General features: G+C 43.8%; 1 protein-coding gene across 4 annotated transcripts in view; it reads left to right on the forward strand.

Annotated features, from left to right (window-relative positions):
• Window positions 1-3846: 3846 nt before the first annotated feature.
• The window catches only part of LOC126187985 (myogenesis-regulating glycosidase-like), a 60139-nt gene continuing 41592 nt past the window's right edge, over window positions 3847-22393 (forward strand). For 2 of the 4 annotated variants that reach the window (XM_049929390.1, XM_049929388.1), the window contains exons 1-5: window positions 3847-3889; window positions 6100-6216; window positions 10820-11790; window positions 18097-18531; window positions 18743-18899. In XM_049929390.1, coding sequence (XP_049785347.1) covers window positions 6102-6216; window positions 10820-11790; window positions 18097-18531; window positions 18743-18899 — 1678 coding nt within the window. In that variant the 5' untranslated portion in view covers window positions 3847-3889; window positions 6100-6101. The remainder of the gene's footprint in view (window positions 3890-6099; window positions 6217-10819; window positions 11791-18096; window positions 18532-18742; window positions 18900-22393) is intronic. The other 2 variants (XM_049929389.1, XM_049929391.1) reach the window with 2 other exon arrangements.

The raw sequence follows: 22393 nt of genomic DNA on the forward strand, positions 1-22393 counted from the left end.
TCACCGTAGTGTTCCGACAATGCCTCAAAAAAAAAAAAAAATGGTTCAAATGGCTCTGAGCATTATGGGACTTAACATCTGAGGTCATCAGTCCCCTAGAACTTAGAACTACTTAAACCTAACTAACCTAAGGACATCACACACATCCATGCCCGAGGCAGGATTCGAACCTGCGAGCGTAGCGGTCGCGCGGTTCCAGACTGTAGCGCCTAGAACCGCTCGGCCGCCCCGGCCGGCACAATGCCTCCGCGTGTGCTTTTCTCGGTGCTCTTAATTTGTTCTTCGATGTTGATTTATCTGCCTCAACAGATCCTCTACTACACCTTCAATGTCAGATACCGCATTTCTAACTGAGTTTATTTCTTTGGTAGCTGCCTGAATTTTTGTGTTTAATCTTCCAGATACAGCTATTTCACTTTCCACCTGTTTCTGCATTTCCTGAATTTGATCACTGATCTTAGTTTGCACCTCACCCAACTGGGTATTTAATTCAGCCGTAATTTTTTTATGCAGATCTGTTTTGATTGTGCCTAGCTGTGTTTTTACTGATTCGCTTACAGCATCTAATCGGGCGTTAACAGTCTCATTCTCTGTTTTTATAGTCTCATTTATTGCGTCAAACTGTTGTTTCAGGATTTCCATTAACGCACCGAAGTCATTTGTTGCTGCAGCGGCAAGAAGTTTGACTTTAGGGTCACTTTCCACTTTCCCCTGCTACAGATACAATTAGTTCAGTTTTCACACGGGAACCTACCTTTCGCGATCGTAAAGGGTATGGAATACTTTAACATCTTCACTCCCGTCTCCTGTTGTCACCTGTCTGTTTAGTAACTGCCATTTTCGTCAGTAAATCACGTGCTACGCAAGGCTTTCGTCGTTTGTCAGTGACGTGGTTGTGTCCGCTAAGAGCACCGCTCTCGCGTGAGCAACAAATGAAATTCTATCTGGCGAGAAGACAAGATGGAACCTCAACGTTTCAGACAAATGAATGAAGATGCTCTTCACTGCAAATTGCACACAGTATACACCATGTTGAAAATGTAATACAGCTATTCTAACAATGCAGAAAAAAATTCTAATATCAGACTACGAAGAATTTTACTTTGAAAGATAAAATAAAGCAGATTTTCTATAGCGGGAGGGAGATAGAAAGGATGTGGATCGACTTGGAAAAGCAACGTTGCTACTGAAGCACTACACTGTGCATGCAAAATTCTGACTTACTTTTTGATGGCTCAGCAAATTCGCGTCTGTTTTCTTTTCCTTCCTCTCAGTAATTAAACTGCTTTATTGACCAGCATATTTTCCGTCTTTCTCTCAGAGGGATGATGTGTACATGAAACGACAGAACATTTATTAACACTAGCACATAGAAAATTTTCCAAGTATTTGAGCTACTTTTTTGGTCATGTCCATGTTCGGGCGCCAAGTGTGATGTAACAAAATAAAAATGATGCTGTTATTCAATGGAAAAGTTGGAATTTGAAATTTCTCTTACTGTTTAATCAATCACAATTGGCGCAAGAATCATGGATTGGTCATTGTCATAAAATATTGCATTATGAAATGTGAATAGTCTTTACTTGCAGTTTCGCGTGGCTTGAAGCAGTCACAGCTAGCGTTCTATTGACTAAGAAATTGCACTATCGTCTTTCTAATTACTTCATGATCGTAGATATGATCATACCCGGTCGTGAAGTTATTGTTATGACAAAACAATTTTTTAAGGGACCAGAGAGTTCTTAAGGCCGCAAAAACAACTGTAACATCACACAAAAGGGAAATTCAATATTAAAGCTGATGCAAGAAGACGATAAAAGAGTTTTCTTTTTGTCAATGTAACACGCAAATTGGACTTCTGATCTTGGTGTCTGTAATCTTAGCAAAATACATAATTATAATAAAAATAATACTGATAAAGAATGATTAAAGTATGATAAGGCGTCGCATGGCGACGGTGGAATTTCCTAAATAATGTAATTCGTCGTCTTTGAGCGGCAATATAAACAGAAAAATACGGATAGATATGCGATCCTTCACTATTTTGTTCGCTGGAGAACAAATGAAGCCTTGAGCACTAAAAAAGACTTGTACTGTTTTTCTTAAGTAAGACGGACGCAGATTTGTGGCGGTCTGATCTAATTTTTTACTAAATGAATGAGCACTGCTAAATGATGCAATATTTCCAGAACAAATATTTATTATAACTAAAACATATATCGTACCTTAAGCTTAGTACTACAATGACGGTGGATTTTTATGTCCGTTTCATGTCCATTGAGCGCTCTGTTATATAGCCATTGTCCTCTTGAGTCGCTCGTGCGTCGTCACGATAAGTTATAACAGTTCTTCTTTTCACACTTCACTCAAACTCAGACGGAACAGGTTTTTATTTATTTAGTAAAAAATTAGATCAGACCGCCACAAATCTGCGTCCGTCTTACTTAAGAAAAACAGTACAAGTCTTTTTTAGTGCTCAAGGCTTCATTTGTTCTCCAGCGAACAAAATAGTGAAGGATCGCATATCTATCCGTATTTTTCTGTTTATATTGCCGCTCAAAGACGACGAATTACATTATTTAGGAAATTCCACCGTCGCCATGCGACGCCTTATCATACTTTAATCATTCTTTATAAACAAGTATTTGCCTTCTGGCTGAAAGTATTAACTATTTGCTGTTTTAATGAAGCCAAAAATAGCGAACATCACAAATTCAGACATGTATTCACGTAAACTATTAAATGTGGTCCACTTTTATGAATGTACGCAGGTGTAGCCAACTGAGAAATACCTCGTTTCCTTACGGAAACAGAGATACCCTCTTGCTCTCGCACGAGTGTGTAGTCGGTAATAGTGTACTGTACACTTTAGTCTACACCATGGCCAGCTTTAGTGGCACTCCTGTGATATAAACATCCTCGAGTCTCAGACTGACAGAGACACTTTAACTGGCAGTGGAGTTTTTTTGTAACAGTTGCGACCTAATGGCGCCCTCTGTGATATTATCGGCTCACTTAACGTATGTGCAGAATACACGTGTAAAGTCTTGTCTATTGTGTTTACCTGAGTACCCCGTTGTACCGCCGAAGCCTAGCAACTGGCCAAACCTTCCTCATCGTTCAGATGACCGTCCGCTCAAGTCCACCAGTGAGCTCTTACATAATGAACGATGGGCAAATCACAAGTGTGACCACACACATTGCTGAATAGCATATGACAAAGTATACAAAGAGTGTGATGTTACCAAGTAGCAAAGACGAGGGGAAAAAATCGTGTAGTCGTAAATAGTGTAGTCCCGTTACAGTGCTACGAAGGAGTCTCCTAAAAAACATACCTAAAATCCTGACCGATGGGGTGTCAGCGTTGGCGTGAGGGGCGGGGGATGGGCAGGCAACGTTAACGGTTTTATGCTTTTCTCGAATAAATCGAAACCCGCGGTTCCTATCGAAAATGTTTCCCACCGCAAAATTAAACTTCATTTAATTTACAACTAAAACGTGCTAAGAATTTTTCCTGCAGGGGATAAAAGGGATTGGGGATTGTTAAAAACACTCTCTTAACGGGAGATAAAATTATTTCTAACTTGTGTCGTGGGCTTTCCTTCTAGCATGAGATAAAGCAGTTGAACATTGTAATGCTAAATATCACCTGATCCAGATAATATCTCGAGTGCGACAATTATGATGAGCTTTGATTACTTTGGCGTGAGTAAACCGCTCATCATACTATTAGCAGATAATAATTGCATCGCTGACGTACCAGACAGGTATCTCGGTAATTATTAAAGACATTAACTGTTCAGTTTTAGCTATATATACGCCCGCTAAGGCAACACAACTGTCTCGCCAGCTACTCTCCATTTCACGGCGACTCCCAGACTGCTTAGAGGTAAGCCATCACCTGTTACGGGTGATATACATGTTAATTAGTGTAATTCGCGACTGTTTAAGTTTGTTTGTTATGGCATTGTCAGAATTTGTTGTGGCCGCTAACTGTGAAAGTAAAGATTATTGTATAGTACTACTCTTTAGCCTTTTAACATTACCGTTGGAGAAAGGGAGAGAAATTATAATACTAAACGCTGTGGATTCCAGTAACGCAGCGGGTCACAAGGCAGAAATGGGAGACCGTGCTCCTGCTCTTGGTAGTATAGAAATAGCCAAATCCCAGAACTAGTCAGCTTACAAACGATGACAATGAACAGCTGGTACTAGGGACAAACAGACGTCTGAAACCGTATGTAAACAGTAATGAAATTATCAGTTAAGATTGGCACGTTTATTGCAAGAATTGATTGGACGCCGATGGTGCAAGTGTGTTTATAACTGTAACAAATGAGATAATTTCTAGTGAGGTTAGTACACATTCTAATTCGAATTCATTTGCTTGGAAGCGTTAAAGGTGGAACAAACATGGTCATCGAATGCTTTTTGTAGATCCCCTGCCTCACCAGCAGTGGTGCGAAGCTCTTGGGGGACACTTGTAGAATACTTCGCGTAAATTTGCTGGTCGTGTTTTAGTATTAGATGATGATTACAGATTACGACATACACACTGTGTGACTCGAGTGGTTTTGCTGGGAACTAAGGATAGGGAATCAGGTGAAATGTTTATAAATGCTTTATCCGAGGATTACCTTGAACAGATAATCAGAGAACAGACTTGTGAAAGCAATATGTTAGATCTCCTGGTCACCAACAGGCTCGAATTCTTCGACTAAATCAGTACGGGACAGCATCATTCAATACGGGCGTAAATAGGAATATAACGAAAGGTAGGGAGATATTTCTGCTTAGTAATAGCCACAAGGATCAGATATGAGATTACCTCAGCAGTCAGCATGACAATATCCTCTACAGCATTAATAATTGTGAGAATGAGTAGAGAAAGTTCAAGAGTATTGTACAACATGCTGTAGAGAGGTATGTGCCAAGCAAAATTGTGAGGGATGTCAGAGATCGGCCGTGGTTCGACAGACGTGTTACAAAGAGGATACGAAAGTAAAGGGAGCTACACTGAAAATTTAAACGTAGCCATTCAACGTACTCTACAGTGAAATTGTATCAGCTGACGTGACAGTAAACTTTAAGAAGTTTTGGTCTTGCGTTACGTCAGAAAACGAATCTAACTCATCTCTCCAGACAATGTTTGGCATCTAAACGGAGGATGACACACCGAAGGCCTAAATACTAAACGTCTTTCCAAAACAGTTTCACTGAGAGAAGCAGTCAATCCACTTCAGATGCTCAATGATACACTACTCCATTCTTGGACAAGCGATCGTTAAATAGTTGTAAATTTTTCGGGGGATGTAATCATCAAGACTTAGAAGCTGAATCTCAAGAGATTATTTACAGCTCGTGACACTGAACTAGGCGATTACAAAATCATATATGTCTCGAGCCTGATTGCATTGATTTGCTACAACAATCTGTCGCCTATGATGTGTAACATCACAGATTCCGATGAAATCATTGTTCACCATGAATGAACAGCATTACAACAGTTTTTCTGCAATGCGAGAGTTTACTTCTTATTTACGACATTATGACATATAAAGAATTCTGTAGCAATCAGCAAGTGGTACTAATCATATTCGAGTAACAAATCCCATACTGTAATTAACTGATACTAAAGAATATGATGAGCAAGACCACTTCTCGATTATTGGTTATTTTGGGGAATCCTGATTGTTTTGCAGGTTTTTGGCACATTATATGTCCTCATTAGAGTTTTTTCTTTCTTGATGTGGTTCTTGATGGTGTTGCAACAAGCTGACAAAATACTGTTTTTATGCTGTTTTTAACTATATGATTAACTTATATTGCTAATTTGGAAGGTATTTGGTGGGTGTACAAAAACGTAATACGCTAAAATTACGCAAGAATTTATTTTGGAAATGAACTACAGAGGTTAACCCACGCCTCACTATGCAAATGGCACCCATTTATGATAAAGATAATCCTGTGTTATGGTGTGTGTTTCATCACCGGATGCCACGTGTTGAGAACTTGCAGCACCAGCTAAGCCTTTTTTACCTGTCACTTAAAGTGTCGCACGGCTACAAGAAGACTGATTTTCTCGCTCGTCTGTCGCAGCCATGTGGACGCCCGCGACGCTGCTGCTGCTGGCTGCCCTGGTGGCGTCTGCCGCAGCCGGGCTCAGCACCCGCTACGACCAGACCAGCGGCCGCATCCTGCTGCTGTCCGACAGGGGTGAGTGTGGGCCGAGGGCGCTGCGTGCGGGGGCTGTCCAGGGCGGGCAGCCTGCTGGCTATGCGCTGCTGCAAGCTGCCACAGTTTCTACACAACACCTTCACTGCATCCTGTCAGTGTCTGAAACCCACCACTACACTAATTGATCAAAAGTATCCTGACACCTGTTAGTTGACATTAATATAGGGTGTATTCACCCTTCAGCTTTTTGATAGCTTATACTCTGATGAGTATACTCTCAGTTAGGTGCCTGAATGTCTCCAGAGGATGAGAGCCCATTCTTCCCCAAACAAGAGAAGGTTATAATGTTAGACACTGATGACCGATGCAAAGTCGGCATTCTAAGTCATGTCAAAGGTGTTCCATTAAATTGAGGTCAGGACTCTGGGGCAGGCCAGCCCATTTCAGAAATGGTATTATCTGCAGACCATTACATCACATATGCTGCTTTATGACAGGGTGCTTCCTCATCCTAGTAAAAGCAGTCACCATCTCTGAATTCTTCCTCTGCTGTACACATTACACAATTCTGTAAAAATTTCGAAATCCTCTGCAATAAGGAGAGCACATATTGGCCATGTAAAACAACCCTTACTTTACCACTACTTCATACTTCACTGTTGGCACTAAAAATGATGGTATACAATCTTCTCCTGACATTCGCTGAACCCAGATCTTTCCCTCGATTGCTACAGGGTACAGCACAGTCCATTACTTAAGATCGCTAACGGTTCCTAGGGACAAATAAATTTTAAATTTAACTATTTCGCATAACTATTAGTTGAACTTTAAAGTGAAAATACTATCATAATTAACTAATTTAGACATATACTCCTATGATAAAAGTTTAACACAATAAGACAGGTACTAACAGTTAGAAAGCATGTATTTTTCTTGAGACAATGTAACTGATAGCATGCAAATATACAGATCTCATTCATACAGTATTTCAGAATGAGAGCACTTATCAACTTTCAGCACACTTTACATATAATTTTAGCCCTTTACTAAAAGCCTTTCTCGCTAGACCCCCTTCTCCCTCCTTCACCACACACACAAACACAAAGTGATGAAAGAAAAATACTTTATCTCTTACTACAGCTTCACTGCCCACACAGTAAAATTTTAACATCAGACATGTCATTTTAATTTATTACTTCTTTACTACCGATCATATTCACGATACATTTTTTATGCTGTATGTATATATACGACTGAATGTACCTGCAAAATTACTTCATTGTTCAGCATACATTTCAGGAGATAAGATGTCATAGACATTTTCACAAGTGAATACCTAGCTTCCGATTAAAATGGGACAGAGTGGAACTTCAACATGCAAGTTGTTTCAATTTATTGTATCTTTACTGTCTAATTTATTTCCACCACAATATGGAGACTGTATCGACATATGTCAATGAAAATACTTGCAAAGATGCCTCATCATATATTACATAGTTCAGGTGACATGACGTCATAAACATTGAAATGCATAAAAAAATTTGCTTTTTGTGTGATACTCGGTGCATATTATCCAGACTATGTTAGTGCAGTGTTTCACAAATGACAACTTTTAACGAATCCCAAGTTTAAGCATAATTTCAAAATTTTTGCATGCTTATTCTCGCTTACATGCTCATAGTCAATGATTTGTCACATAAACTCAATTGCATGGCGTTCAGACATTTGAAGCTGTTTATACGCTGGAGTCTGACTATTCAATTAGCCGGGGTTTACTGGTTCATTCCAGCTCTCTGCACACCGTCGCTGGTCTAGCTGGACTACTGGCAGCACTTTGGAACTCACCAGTAATTCCTCCCTCTGGTTTCACGCGATTTTTTTACAGTCAGCCTCTGGAATCTTCGACGATCCCTATCCTACGTACATCAGGTCTGATAGCTCTTGCTTTAGCTGTGGTTACTGTTTCACGTTTCCATTTCATAATCACATCATCAACCAGTTGACTTCACCAGATTCAAAAGGTTCAAATATCCAAAATGGATTGGTTTCTCAGGTGACATTACATGACTTCTCAGCTTTGGAAGTGTCCAAGGTCTCCTGACTGATCCATTCTTCTGTTACTGCTCCTCTACTGACAATACTCCCTACCACATCTCATACCAGCGGGTCCACCTCTCAAGCCATCTAGCGGTCAGTTCTGCATTACACAGGTGTGGTCAGATTCTTTTGATTCTATGAGGTAGAAGAGAAGACGAAAGTTTCCGTGTATATTTATGTATCAGCGCTACTTCTATCATATAATTTCACTTGTTCTTCGAATTACTGTCGATAAGAATGAACATTAAATGGATTCTCAATTAAATAACTGCCTGTTGGAGAGGCCCATCTGATATGACGTCTGAAATGGCCCAAATTCGGAATATTAAATTTTCCAATAAAATTTGTTACAAACTAAATTTACAAATTTTAGTTAGAAATTAATTTAAATGGGAAATCGATTGATGAGCCAAAACATTATGAGCACCTTCTTAACAGTTTGTTTGTCCATCTTTCAGACAAGATACATCACTGAACTTGCGCATCAGGCATCCGACAGTTTGCTGGTAGGTTTGAGCAGTTATGTGGCACTAGATGTCTACACAAAGATCACGTAATTCGCGTAAATAATAGGCCGCTGATATGCGTACGCTGTGACGGCGACCGATAGCGACCGAGATGGATTCCATTGGATTTACATCAGGAGAATTTGGTCGCATAGAAATCAAATCACTGTAGCATGGTTCTGATTCCTAGACACTGACAGTTATACTGCTGAAAGCTGACATCACGTTGAGGAAGGCATAAGGCATGAAGGGAAATTGGTGCTTCGCAACTGTGAGCGTATCTTCGAGATAACGATTTGTGAGTTCATGTGCAGATTACCGCACTTATAGATTCTTAAAATCAGACACCAAACTACAAGAAAGAAAAATTTATGAAATACAGCGACTTTAGTTGTATCCATTATGTTGGTCATTTAAACTTCTGCCGTTAGCCAATAGGAATGCAGGGAGTTCAGTTGATGCCAGAGTACTGCTCTTTGAGCAAAAAGCACAAAGGTACAAACTAAAGTGATTCAAATCTTATGCACTTAACTGTGCAATCAATTTGTATACGACACTGTTTACATATACATCAGTGACATCTGCTGTCTTTTATAACAGTTATGTACTCGACACCAGGGAACCATCATTGAAATTAATATCCACGCTTTAGAAAGGTTGACTGACTGTGACCGGTAGATGGTAAATGAATACACATTGCAGCGCCTGTTGGTGTTTTCACGATGCCGTTCTTTAAAACATATGTATTTAAAAAGCACATGATAATTCGCTTGACGACCTTCTAAGACATAGTCTTCATTCCTTCCATGGTATGTAAGGTTCTGCTAGGGTGTAAATTGTGCCAGTGGTAAAAACCAATCACCACTCTCAGGGCACGATTCCAATGATAATATTATCGATGTCAACACCACTAAACGAGAGTTACTAAAAGTTCGTGAATTCATTCACCAAAGAGGGTTCAATAATCAGAATCAAGAAAAGGCGCCAACATAAAGAATTCCGAACTAGATCCTCTCGGAGTAGTGAAGCAATGTAAGTCAAATAGGGACGTTTTCCTATCCAGATTGCAAACCAATTGCATTACTTTCGGAGCATGCTGATTCAGTAATATACACCCAGTCGTTCAGCGAAAGATTCCTACCTAAGGACTGAAAAGTAGCACAGGTCACACCAGTACACAAGAAAGAAAACAGAACTTACTGAACTTGTTCTTCAACAACAGGGCTACTGCTGCTAATAGAAAGAATGTAACTAATTTACACTAGCATTAAATAACATAAGAAGTGCAATTTGAATTCAGAACCCATATATAGACTATTCAGATTCATGTCCTCTTGTAAGTTAAAATCTTTGTCAAGATTAACGTTGAATCTTGGAACTGAGACACGGAACATCGACTGATACTTAAAACAACCTTTAACTTCTGTTATACAGAGAACATTTTTTCAAAAGTATCTTTATTTATGTAAGGTATTTAGCGGCTCCTGAATATAGGTCGACGACCCTGAGAACTGTTAACACCTTGCACAAGCAGATATTTCCTCTCGCGAAGTTACTTCGATCGTCGTCCATTTTAAATTAGCTCGTTGTCCCTGCGCATTACTCAAGACATGCAAAATAATAGTTCCACACAATGTCTGTGCTCTTACTTACGTTACATCATAGTGTTCATTAGAGAGTACAACTGCCGATAAGAAAGCGCAGGGATACATATACAGGCTTGTCAAAATAATAGTTACACATTCCTTGTTTGAGAGCGGAAATGGCGGGTCGTACACTAAGACACAAAGGTATAAAGAAAAGCCAGCCAAGGTCACTGCAGTCGACTCACGTACCTGTTACAAGTAAGATGAAAGTATATTTCTGCAATGTAGAAACCTACATGTTTCCCGTGTTTCAACATTGAAGACTATGTATGTTTTATATATTCTTTTACATAATTAAAAAATTGTGTCCCATTGTATTTTATGATAGTTGTTTCATGTCTTACTGACTGTCGTTACGTTCGCTCACAGCAACTATGTGCTTGTACGTTGCAGGTGGAGACGAGGTAGAGGTGGGATACATCGAAGCCTCCAGCAACCAGCGGTCTGCAGTTCCACGCCACGAGACTCGTGGAAACGAGGAGTCCTTCGACTTTGGCGCCTCCAGAGTTCTCGTCCGCCACCAGGACAGGTCGGGCGAATGTCTCTGGATCCGGCACACCAAAGACAATCCGAGTGAGATAATCACAATGTGTCAGCGGCACCTGAGGAGCCACATCTACGGTGGTGTCGAATCGACCTACCGCACCTGGCCCATCGAGAACAACGTGTACAACCACCACCCATACGTCGCCGAACACACAGACCACGCCACCATCGCGACGCGCTACTGGGTCTTCTCCGACGGAAGACTCGTCCACGTCCACACGAACGTTCCTCTCTTCGTCGACCAAAACGGCAATCAGACGAGTAATAAACTGTGCTTCAGTGCCGAGAACGCCTCTCCCTACCCAGAGGACCGAAGCGACAACGTGCTGGAATACGAGCTGTGTACGTACGGTGACGCGAAGGAGGCGCACTTGGTCGGGATCCAGAAGTACCTGGGCAAGCCTACGGCGATTCCGGACGAACGCTTGGGTGTTCAGCCCTTCTGGGAAGTGGGGCCACCCGAACAGAACGTGAGAGAGCGCGCCGCAGGCATAATCGAGCACGGGTTCGGCTACAGCCTTCTCGAAATAGCCAACTTCTGGGAGAGCTGCCGCGGAAGCTTCACCCCGGACACCACCAAGTTTCCCGACATGAAGGCGCTCGTGGACGACCTCCACGCACTGGGATTCCCCGTCGCATTGTGGATACACCCATTTATAAACAGAGACTGCGAACCCTTCTACTCTGAGGCACAGTCCAAAGGCTACTTTGTGCGCAATGACAATGGCAGCATCAGTACTCGCTGGTGGGGTGGATGGGCCGGCATTATCGACTTCACCAATCCTGATGCGGTAGCTTGGTGGACTGATCGAGTTGCGGTGAGTGCATTCGCTACAAATTCTAGTGTCTATGGCATAGAAATCATTTACAAAGTATGACTCTATGTAAGTAGCGTAGGACCAATCGCTTGGAGAAATTCTTATGGTTACTTTAATTTTGAAAAAAGAAAAATACTCACTTTTGGTTGTTCTAAGGGTTTTAGACATGCATTCTGCAAAAAATATAGGTTGCTTGCAAACGGATTTCTACTGACATTATATCCTTTTCATGCGTCTGGGCAGGCCATAGAGACATTTCATATGATGAGCAGTTGGAATATTTGACATTTAACACACAGAGCAGGGATCTGTAGCTCACCAATCCATAATCTTAAGCACACAAGAGAGTGATATAAAAGGAGAAATCGAGAATTGGTTAGTGAGTTTTTTATTTACTTACTTAGGGGTATTTGCCATCGGTTCATTAAATTTAAATTAATCCATCTACATAAGACTGCACGCAGTGACTGGCATAGAAGAAATCATCACGGAGCGTCACATTCAGTGAAATTTTTCAAACTCACCGCTGCTGTTTGCCTATTAGTGTACTTTAATTTTCGGGTTAGCTTATACTTTTGTTTCTTGTCATTCCAAATACACACTATCGAATTACGTTGTTAGGAAGACCTCAGTGAATCGTTTACAACACTGAGCGAATGATCGAATGATGTGCGTGGTGTGCCCAGAAGAAATGCTATAAATGAACACTTAAAGACTGCCTTATGGAAATAAATGATGACTTTTTTTGTAATCGTCAGTCTTCTAACATGTTTGATGCAGGAGCTACGAACTCCTCTGCTGTGCTGGTTGGTGGAGTAACACTACCACCTCACGTCATCTGTTATTTATTGTGTGCAGTTCTGCCAATGTCTTCGCCTACAGTACTTTCCTCTAGAGTTCCCATAATTCTAGTCGAATAACGAATGATATGGTCCTACAAGAAACAGGAGAGAAGAATCGACTCATTAAGTTCTAGACCAACCCAAAGCAAAACTCCTCGACACTTAATTAGACATGACACACTTCTACAAAATAATTTCGGGGGAAAATCATTAAGGAAGAAAATGAGGGGACGACCGCGAACATCAAACTTCATATTTAAACAATATGATCAGTGAGATGGGATGTTCTTCACACATGCAGATGAAGAGGAGTGCTAAACAGAGGGAGTGCTCCCTGCCGCCGTTGGATAAGCAGCTGCAGCAGCAACTCGTATACTCCTAGCTCACTCATTTGTTACATAGTTTAATTCTTAATTTCTTTGCGTGTTTTTGTTACTTGCATTGTTTAATTCATAAATTTCGTGCGTATTATAGTATTTGAGAGTTGTAGCATCGCGTTTTAGTACCTGAATAGTGTAAATTCGCGTAGTCGTCTGTCTTATGTTTTTGTTTTGAACGGCCAGTGTCGGTTGGTCACAGTCAGTGTGCTCCCTGCCGCCGTTGGATAAGCAGCTGCAGCAGCAACTCGTATACTCCTAGCTCACTCATTTGTTACATAGTTTAATTCTTAATTTATTTGCGTGTTTTTGGTACTTGCATTGTTAAATTCATAAATTTCGGGCGTATTATAGTATTTGAGAGTTGTAGCATCGCGCTTTAGTACCTGAATAGTGTAAATTCGCGTAGTCGTCTGTCTTATGTTTTTGTTTTGAACGGCCAGTGTCGGTTGGTCACAGTCAGTGTGCTCCCTGCCGCCGTTGGATAAGCAGCTGCAGCAGCAAGTCGTATACTCCTAGCTACCTCATTTGTTACATAGTTTAATTCTTAATTTATTTGCGTGTTTTTGGTACTTGCATTGTTTAATTCATAAATTTCGGGCGTATTATAGTATTTGAGAGTTGTAGCATCGCGTTTTAGTACCTGAATAGTGTAAATTCGCGTAGTCTCCTTCCGCCGCCGAGCAGTGTGTCAGCAGTGCACAAGTTACTGCATTTACTAGGCAATCTCGTATTTTAATAACCGCTTAAATTTTGTGTCGATTTGTTTGCGCTCTGTGTAGATTAGTTCAGACGTTCTTTGCACAAGTTTTTAGCATGGATAGGGACTGCAACTGCTGTGTTCGGATGCAGGCTGAGTTGGCATCCCTTCGCTCCCAGCTTCAGGCAGTGTTGGCTTCGGTCACACAGCTTGAGGCTGTTGCCAATGGGCATCACTGTGGGGGTCCGGATGGGAGTTTGTCGGGGACGGCCAGCTCGTCCCACGCATCCCCCGATCGGGCTAAGACTGTGGTTGCCCGGGATACTGCCCGCATTGAGGCTGATCCCTCACCTGTGGTAGAGTGGGAGGTCGTCTCAAGGTGTGGCAGGGGGCGAAAGACATTCCGGAGGGCTGAACGGAAGGCCTCTCCAGTTTGTCTGACGAACCGGTTTCAGGCTCTGTCTCTGGCTGATACTCAGGCTGATACTGATCTTCGGCCTGACATGGCTGCCTGTCCTGTTCCAGAGGTTGCCCCTCAGTCTGCAAGATCCGGGCGGTCGCAGAGGGTGGGCTTACTGGTAGTTGGGAGCTCCAACGTCAGGCGCGTAATGGGGCCCCTTAGGGATATGGCAGCAAGGGAGGGGAAGAAGACCAAAGTGCACTCCGTGTGCATACCGGGGGGAGTCATTCCAGATGTGGAAAGGGTCCTTCCGGATGCCATGAAGGGTACAGGGTGCACCCATCTGCAGGTGGTCGCTCATGTCGGCACCAATGATGTGTGTCGCTATGGATCGGAGGAAATCCTCTCTGGCTTCCGGCGGCTATCTGATTTGGTGAAGACTGCCAGTCTCGCTAACGGGATGAAAGCAGAGCTCACCATCTGCAGCATCGTCGACAGGACTGACTGCGGACCTTTGGTACAGAGCCGAGTGGAGGGTCTGAATCAGAGGCTGAGACGGTTCTGCGACCTTGTGGGCTGCAGATTCCTCGACTTGCGCCATAGGGTGGTGGGGTTTCGGGTTCCGCTGGATAGGTCAGGAGTCCACTACACGCAACAAGCGGCTACACGGGTAGCAGGGGTTGTGTGGCGTGGGCTGGGCGGTTTTTTAGGTTAGATGGCCTCGGGCAAGTACAGAAAGGGCAACAGCCTCAACGGGTGCGGGGCAAAGTCAGAACATGCGGGGACCAAGCAGCAATCGGTATTGTAGTTGTAAACTGTCGAAGCTGCGTTGGTAAAGTACCGGAACTTCAAGCGCTGATAGAAAGCACTGAAGCTGAAATCGTTATAGGTACAGAAAGCTGGCTGAAGCCAGAGATAAATTCTGCCGAAATTTTTACAAAGGTACAGACGGTGTTTAGAAAGGATAGATTGCATGCAACCGGTGGTGGAGTGTTCGTCGCTGTTAGTAGTAGTTTATCCTGTAGTGAAGTAGAAGTGGATAGTTCCTGTGAATTATTATGGGTGGAGGTTACACTCAACAACCGAGCTAGGTTAATAATTGGCTCCTTTTACCGACCCCCCGACTCAGCAGCATTAGTGGCAGAACAACTGAGAGAAAATTTGGAATACATTTCACATAAATTTTCTCAGCATGTTATAGTCTTAGGTGGAGATTTCAATTTACCAGATATAGACTGGGACACTCAGATGTTTAGGACGGGTGGTAGGGACAGAGCATCGAGTGACATTATACTGAGTGCACTATCCGAAAATTACCTCGAGCAATTAAACAGAGAACCGACTCGTGGAGATAACATCTTGGACCTACTGGTAACAAACAGACCCGAACTTTTCGACTCTGTAAGTGCAGAACAGGGAATCAGTGATCATAAGGCCGTTGCAGCATCCCTGAATTTGGAAGTTAATAGGAATATAAAAAAAGGGCGGAAGGTTTATCTGTTTAGCAAGAGTAATAGAAGGCAGATTTCAGACTACCTAACAGATCAAAACGAAAATTTCTGTTCCGACACTGACAATGTTGAGTGTTTATGGAAAAAGTTCAAGGCAATCGTAAAATGCGTTTTAGACAGGTACGTGCCGAGTAAAACTGTGAGGGACGGGAAAAACCCACCGTGGTACAACAACAAAGTTAGGAAACTACTGCGAAAGCAAAGAGAGCTTCACTGCAAGTTTAAACGCAGCCAAAACCTCTCAGACAAACAGAAGCTAAACGATGTCAAAGTTAGCGTAAGGAGGGCTATGCGTGAAGCGTTCGGTGAATTCGAAAGTAAAATTCTATGTACCGACTTGACAGAAAATCCTAGGAAGTTCTGGTCTTACGTTAAATCAGTAAGTGGCTCGAAACAGCATATCCAGACACTCCGGGATGATGATGGCATTGAAACAGAGGATGACAAGCGTAAAGCTGAAATACTAAACACCTTTTTCCAAAGCTGTTTCACAGAGGAAGACCGCACTGCAGTTCCTTCTCTAAATCCTCGCACAAACGAAAAAATGGCTGACATCAAAATAAATGTCCAAGGAATAGAAAAGCAACTGGAATCACTCAACAGAGGAAAGTCCACTGGACCTGACGGGATACCAATTCGATTCTACACAGAGTACGCGAAAGAACTTGCCCCCCTTCTAACAGCCGTGTACCGCAAGTCTCTAGAGGAACGGAAGGTTCCAAATGATTGGAAAAGAGCACAGGTAGTCCCAGTCTTCAAGAAGGGTCGTCGAGCAGATGCGCAAAACTATAGACCTATATCTCTGACGTCGATCTGTTGTAGAATTTTAGAACATGTTTTTTGCTCGAATATCATGTCGTTTTTGGAAACTCAGAATCTACTATGTAGGAATCAACATGAATTCCGGAAACAGCGATCGTGTGAGACCCAACTCGCTTTATTTGTTCATGAGACCCAGAAAATATTAGATACAGGCTCCCAGGTAGATGCTATTTTTCTTGACTTCCGGAAGGCGTTCGATACAGTTCCGCACTGTCGCCTGATAAACAAAGTAAGAGCCTACGGAATATCAGACCAGCTGTGTGGCTGGATTGAAGAGTTTTTAGCAAACAGAACGCAGCATGTTGTTATCAACGGAGAGACGTCTACAGACGTTAAAGTAACCTCTGGTGTGCCACAGGGGAGTGTTATGGGACCATTGCTTTTCACAATATATATAAATGACCTAGTAGATAGTGTCGGAAGTTCCATGCGGCTTTTCGCGGATGATGCTGTAGTATACAGAGAAGTTGCAGCATTAGAAAATTGTAGCGAAATGCAGGAAGATCTGCAGCGGATAGGCACTTGGTGCAGGGAGTGGCAACTGACCCTTAACATAGACAAATGTAATGTATTGCGAATACATAGAAAGAAGGATCCTTTATTGTATGATTATATGATAGCGGAACAAACACTGGTAGCAGTTACTTCTGTAAAATATCTGGGAGTATGCGTGCGGAACGATTTGAAGTGGAATGATCATATAAAATTAATTGTTGGTAAGGCGGGTACCAGGTTGAGATTCATTGGGAGAGTCCTTAGAAAATGTAGTCCATCAACAAAGGAGGTGGCTTACAAAACACTCGTTCGACCTATACTTGAGTATTGCTCATCAGTGTGGGATCCGTACCAGATCGGGTTGACGGAGGAGATAGAGAAGATTCAAAGAAGAGCGGCGCGTTTCGTCACAGGGTTATTTGGTAACCGTGATAGCGTTACGCAGATGTTTAACAAACTCAAGTGGCGGACTCTGCAAGAGAGGCGCTCTGCTTCGCGGTGTAGCTTGCTCGCCAGGTTTCGAGAGAGTGCGTTTCTGGATGAGGTATCGAATATATTGCTTCCCCCTACTTATACCTCCCGAGGAGATCACGAATGTAAAATTAGAGAGATTAGAGCGCGCACAGAGGCTTTCAGACAGTCGTTCTTCCCGCGAACCATACGCGACTGGAACAGGAAAGGGAGGTAATGACAGTGGCACGTAAAGTGCCCTCCGCCACACACCGTTGGGTGGCTTGCGGAGTATAAATGTAGATGTAGATGTAGATCTGTGGCTGCAGAGACCAACACCCTTGAAACTTACTTTTATTTCCGTCCGTGATTGTTCAATAAATAGATGAAACAGAAGGAGAAAAAAATTGTATCCATGTCTTACATCCTTTTTAATGCGGGTACTTAGTTCTTGATTTTCCATTCCTCCCTGGCAGTCTCCTTCCAGATATCCAAATGGGAGACTAATCCGGAATGTGGATTCTGTATTTATTTCCAGTGAGAACTCAAGTGATTTTTTTTTTCACACAGCCTGTGCCTCATTATCGGTAGAATAGTCTTGTTACTTCACGGCTGCGTACCAACCACGAATCAGATAGTCTTTCGAAGTTAGGATGCATCACTTACTTTGCTTCGCAGGTACGGAATTTTATTTGTAATCTGTTTGCAGGTGCTCCGCAACGAGACGGGCGTGGACTCGTTCATGTTCGACTTCGGCGAGACCAGCTACCTGCCGCAGCCGCCACAGCTCACACCGCTCGAGAGGACGCCCGTGGTCTACACCGACGCGTACGCCGAGGCAGTGGCCCAGTTCGGGCCCATGGCGAGGCTGCGGTCCGGCGTCGAGAGCCAGCGCCTGCCCAACTTCTTCCACATGGACGCGGTGGACACGGCGTGGAGCACGCAGAACGGCCTGAAGACGCTGGTGCCCAAGCTGCTGGAGATTAGCCTGCAGGGCTACCCCTTCGTGATGCCGGAGAGGGTGGGCGGCAGCGCCAAGACGGGCGAAATCGCCACTCGCGAGCTGTACATCCGCTGGATGGAGGCCAGCGCCTTCATGCCCGCCGTCCACTTCCGCACCGTGCCCTGGGACTACGACGACGAGGTGCGTCCCGTGCTCGTCCTACCTGCTACACTCCGTGTTTGTAAAAGCCACTTCTAAAGTAGATATCGCTTCGCAGCGTTCATACAATGCGTGACGTACAAAGAACCGACAAATTAAGCCAATCTCTATGTAGTAACACTGTGAGGTATGCTTATATGACTTTAGTTTCAGCATGGCGGCTCACGGCTGTGACGTGTGACTACTTTTACAGACGGTGGAGCTCGCACGCAACCTGACGGATTTGCGCGCTCAGTACGGCCCGAAGATCGTCGAGCTGATGAAGCAGGCAGTGGAGGACGGCACTCCGGTCAACCGGCCCATCTGGTGGCTCGACCCGACAGACTCCACCGCTCTCAAGATCAGCGACGGTATGGCAAACAGCTTCTATTTTTAGAATTATTCCGGAGACAGTTCTGTATTTTATCATTTTGGTTTCGAATCTCTCAGTTACGATTTCTGTGACGTCTACTCATCGATGTTCCCTTCATTCATCAACTAACATGTTACTGAGACAATCTCACACTTGAACTTGTTTCGTCTATAGTGAACACACAGGATATCTTATATGTCCTCAGAGGCGCCATTGCCTGTATCCGTTGCTGCACTGTTTTTGTTGAAGTCTCTTATCATTTCTCATTTTTATTGTGTCCAAAGGAAAATGCATACAAAGTCCACCCAGTTCCTGATGACTTTCTTTGGGAAGACTTCGTAGCTTAATTTAAAACCTTCACATTCTCGTGAGGTCACATGTTTCTCGCGCATACCTCGCATTTCGTGATGCACTTAGAGATTACTCTTTCCTCTCAGTTTCTTCAAGAGAGACTTTGCTTTAAAACCTTGATATCATACACTCCTGGAAATGGAAAAAAGAACACATTGACACCGGTGTGTCAGACCCACCATACTTGCTCCGGACACTGCGAGAGGGCTGTACAAGCAATGATCACACGCACGGCACAGCGGACACACCAGGAACCGCGGTGTTGGCCGTCGAATGGCGCTAGCTGCGCAGCATTTGTGCCCCGCCGCCGTCAGTGTCAGCCAGTTTGCCGTGGCATACGGAGCTCCATCGCAGTCTTTAACACTGGTAGCATGCCGCGACAGCGTGGACGTGAACCGTATGTGCAGTTGACGGACTTTGAGCGAGGGCGTATAGTGGGCATGCGGGAGGCCGGGTGGACGTACCGCCGAATTGCTCAACACGTGGGGCGTGAGGTCTCCACAGTACATCGATGTTGTCGCCAGTGGTCGGCGGAAGGTGCACGTGCCAGTCGACCTGGGACCGGACCGCAGCGACGCATGGATGCACGCCAAGACCGTAGGATCCTACGCAGTGCCGTAGGGGACCGCACCGCCACTTCCCAGCAAATTAGGGACACTGTTGCTCCTGGTGTATCGGCGAGGACCATTCGCAACCGTCTCCATGAAGCTGGGCTACGGTCCCGCACACCGTTAGGCCGTCTTCCGCTCACGCCCCAACATCGTGCAGCCAGCCTCCAGTGGTGTCGCGACAGGCGTGAATGGAGGGACGAATGGAGACGTGTCGTCTTCAGCGATGAGAGTCGCTTCTGCCTTGGTGCCAATGATGGTCGTATGCGTGTTTGGCGCCGTGCAGGTGAGCGCCACAATCAGGACTGCATACGACCGAGGCACACAGGGCCAACACCCGGCATCATGGTGTGGGGAGCGATCTCCTACACTGGCCGTACACCACTGGTGATCGTCGAGGGGACACTGAATAGTGCACGGTACATCCAAACCGTCATCGAACCCATCGTTCTACCATTCACAGACCGGCAAAGGAACTTGCTGTTCCAACAGGACAATGCACGTCCGCATGTATCCCGTGCCACCCAACGTGCTCTAGAAGGTGTAAGTCAACTACCCTGGCCAGCAAGATCTCCGGATCTGTCCCCCATTGAGCATGTTTGGGACTGGATGAAGCGTTGTCTCACGCGGTCTGCACGTCCAGCACGAACGCTGGTCCAACTGAGGCGCCAGGTGGAAATGGCATGGCAAGCCGTTCCACAGGACTACATCCAGCATCTCTACGATCGTCTCCATGGGAGAATAGCAGCCTGCATTGCTGCGAAAGGTGGATATACACTGTACTAGTGCCGACATTGTGCATGCTCTGTTGCCTGTGTCTATGTGCCTGTGGTTCTGTCAGTGTGATCATGTGATGTATCTGACCCCAGGAATGTGTCAATAAAGTTTCCCCTTCCTGGGACAATGAATTCACGGTGTTCTTATTTCAATTTCCAGGAGTGTATATGAACTGCTACTTGATGGCAATCCTTTTTCTTGCATTTACATTAACAATATCCTCAAAAACTGGAAATCAGCTAATTATCGAAGAATTAAATTAGACAAATACACTAATCTAACAGCATTACTATGCATACATGATAAAGTAATAAAATATGAAAGTGAAGACGATCTGCAATTAGCAATAAGGCTAAGCAAAGTACACTGTTTCACAAAAAAGTTATGAACTGAAAACACATGGTCGAATTACAATGTAACTCCATAAACGTACACGCCATTGGTGAGTTCGTAAATGATTTAGAGTTGGAATTCTCCATGACAGTTTAGTGTTTTTACAAGACCTGGTAGGGAATATGATTCGAGTGAAGAGTGTCAGATGATGAGTGGTCACTGTCAAGAACGTGAAGGTGTGCATAGTTGGGTGAGACACCATTATCAGCACATGACAGAATGTGAAACAGGCCTCATTATGGGTCTATTTTGGCCTACTTGCCGAATCATGCAGCATTGAGACTTTTGGAGCATTTGGATGTGGATCTGGTCCAGGGTTGAACTGCATAGTTAACGTGATGGCAGGCACACTCGTTCTCATCGTTCTGCTTATCACGTCTGGTCACTACAAGGCAAAATCGGCGTCCTGTGCCCAAAGCACATCATAACACGTTCCCATCTGCGTCTCCCATCCAAAAACAAGTAGGTCTGTGTCAACCTGCACCAATTCTCGGAGACTAGCAGCAGCCAGAGTAGGAAATTTCCATACCACACATAAGCTGCTGTCAAAACCAAGGCACACACAGCTGCCTTGGTATGTGCCGTGACTGAGAAGTGTGGACTGCTGACGAACTGTGAAGCACTGTGATCAGTGTTGAATCACGATTCAGCACTATCCCAGGTCTAGATTACTTCCATTCGTAGAGAATGACGGCGATGTGGGAAAGGGCGGGGGGGGGGGGGGATTATCCATTCTCCCAGTATTTTTCGGAAAGGTGCAGCAGTGTTACTCCTGCAGACATGTTCTGGGGAACCATCATGTACGGCTTCAAGTTGTGGCTGGTAATGTCTGAGTGAACTCTGATGGCACAGTTGTATGTATCATAGACATGCTGCATCCTCATGTGTTATCTCTCTTGTGTCCATATTGTGGTACTATTTTTCAGCAGGACAATGCACATCCACACACGGCAGGTGACTCTATAAGTCATCTGCATGTTGTTGAAGTACTACTGTGCAAAAAAAGCACCCAGATTCGATCTCGACAGAACATGTATGCAGTGACGTCGAAATTCAACTTGGTCCTTGTGTCAATATTCAGGATACGAAGACCCACTTACAACAGATGTGAGGCAGCTTGACTCAGGAGAACCAACTGAATCAGTGAATGCATTAATGTAACCTGGGGTGCAACATCATACTGATTAGTGGGCTCACACTGCCAGTTATCTGCAAATTTTAGTGACTTTTGTATTAACTAAAATAACATCCCAATCATCTTAACCCATGATGTTGCATGTGTTTTACTTTTTTTCTCAGGCTGTCTATGTATAGAATTAAACCTTAAAATCTGATAACTTAAGATTAATTTTATGACCTGGTA

Source organism: Schistocerca cancellata, chromosome 5, assembly GCF_023864275.1.
Source record: "Schistocerca cancellata isolate TAMUIC-IGC-003103 chromosome 5, iqSchCanc2.1, whole genome shotgun sequence".
NCBI lineage: Eukaryota > Metazoa > Arthropoda > Insecta > Orthoptera > Acrididae > Schistocerca > Schistocerca cancellata.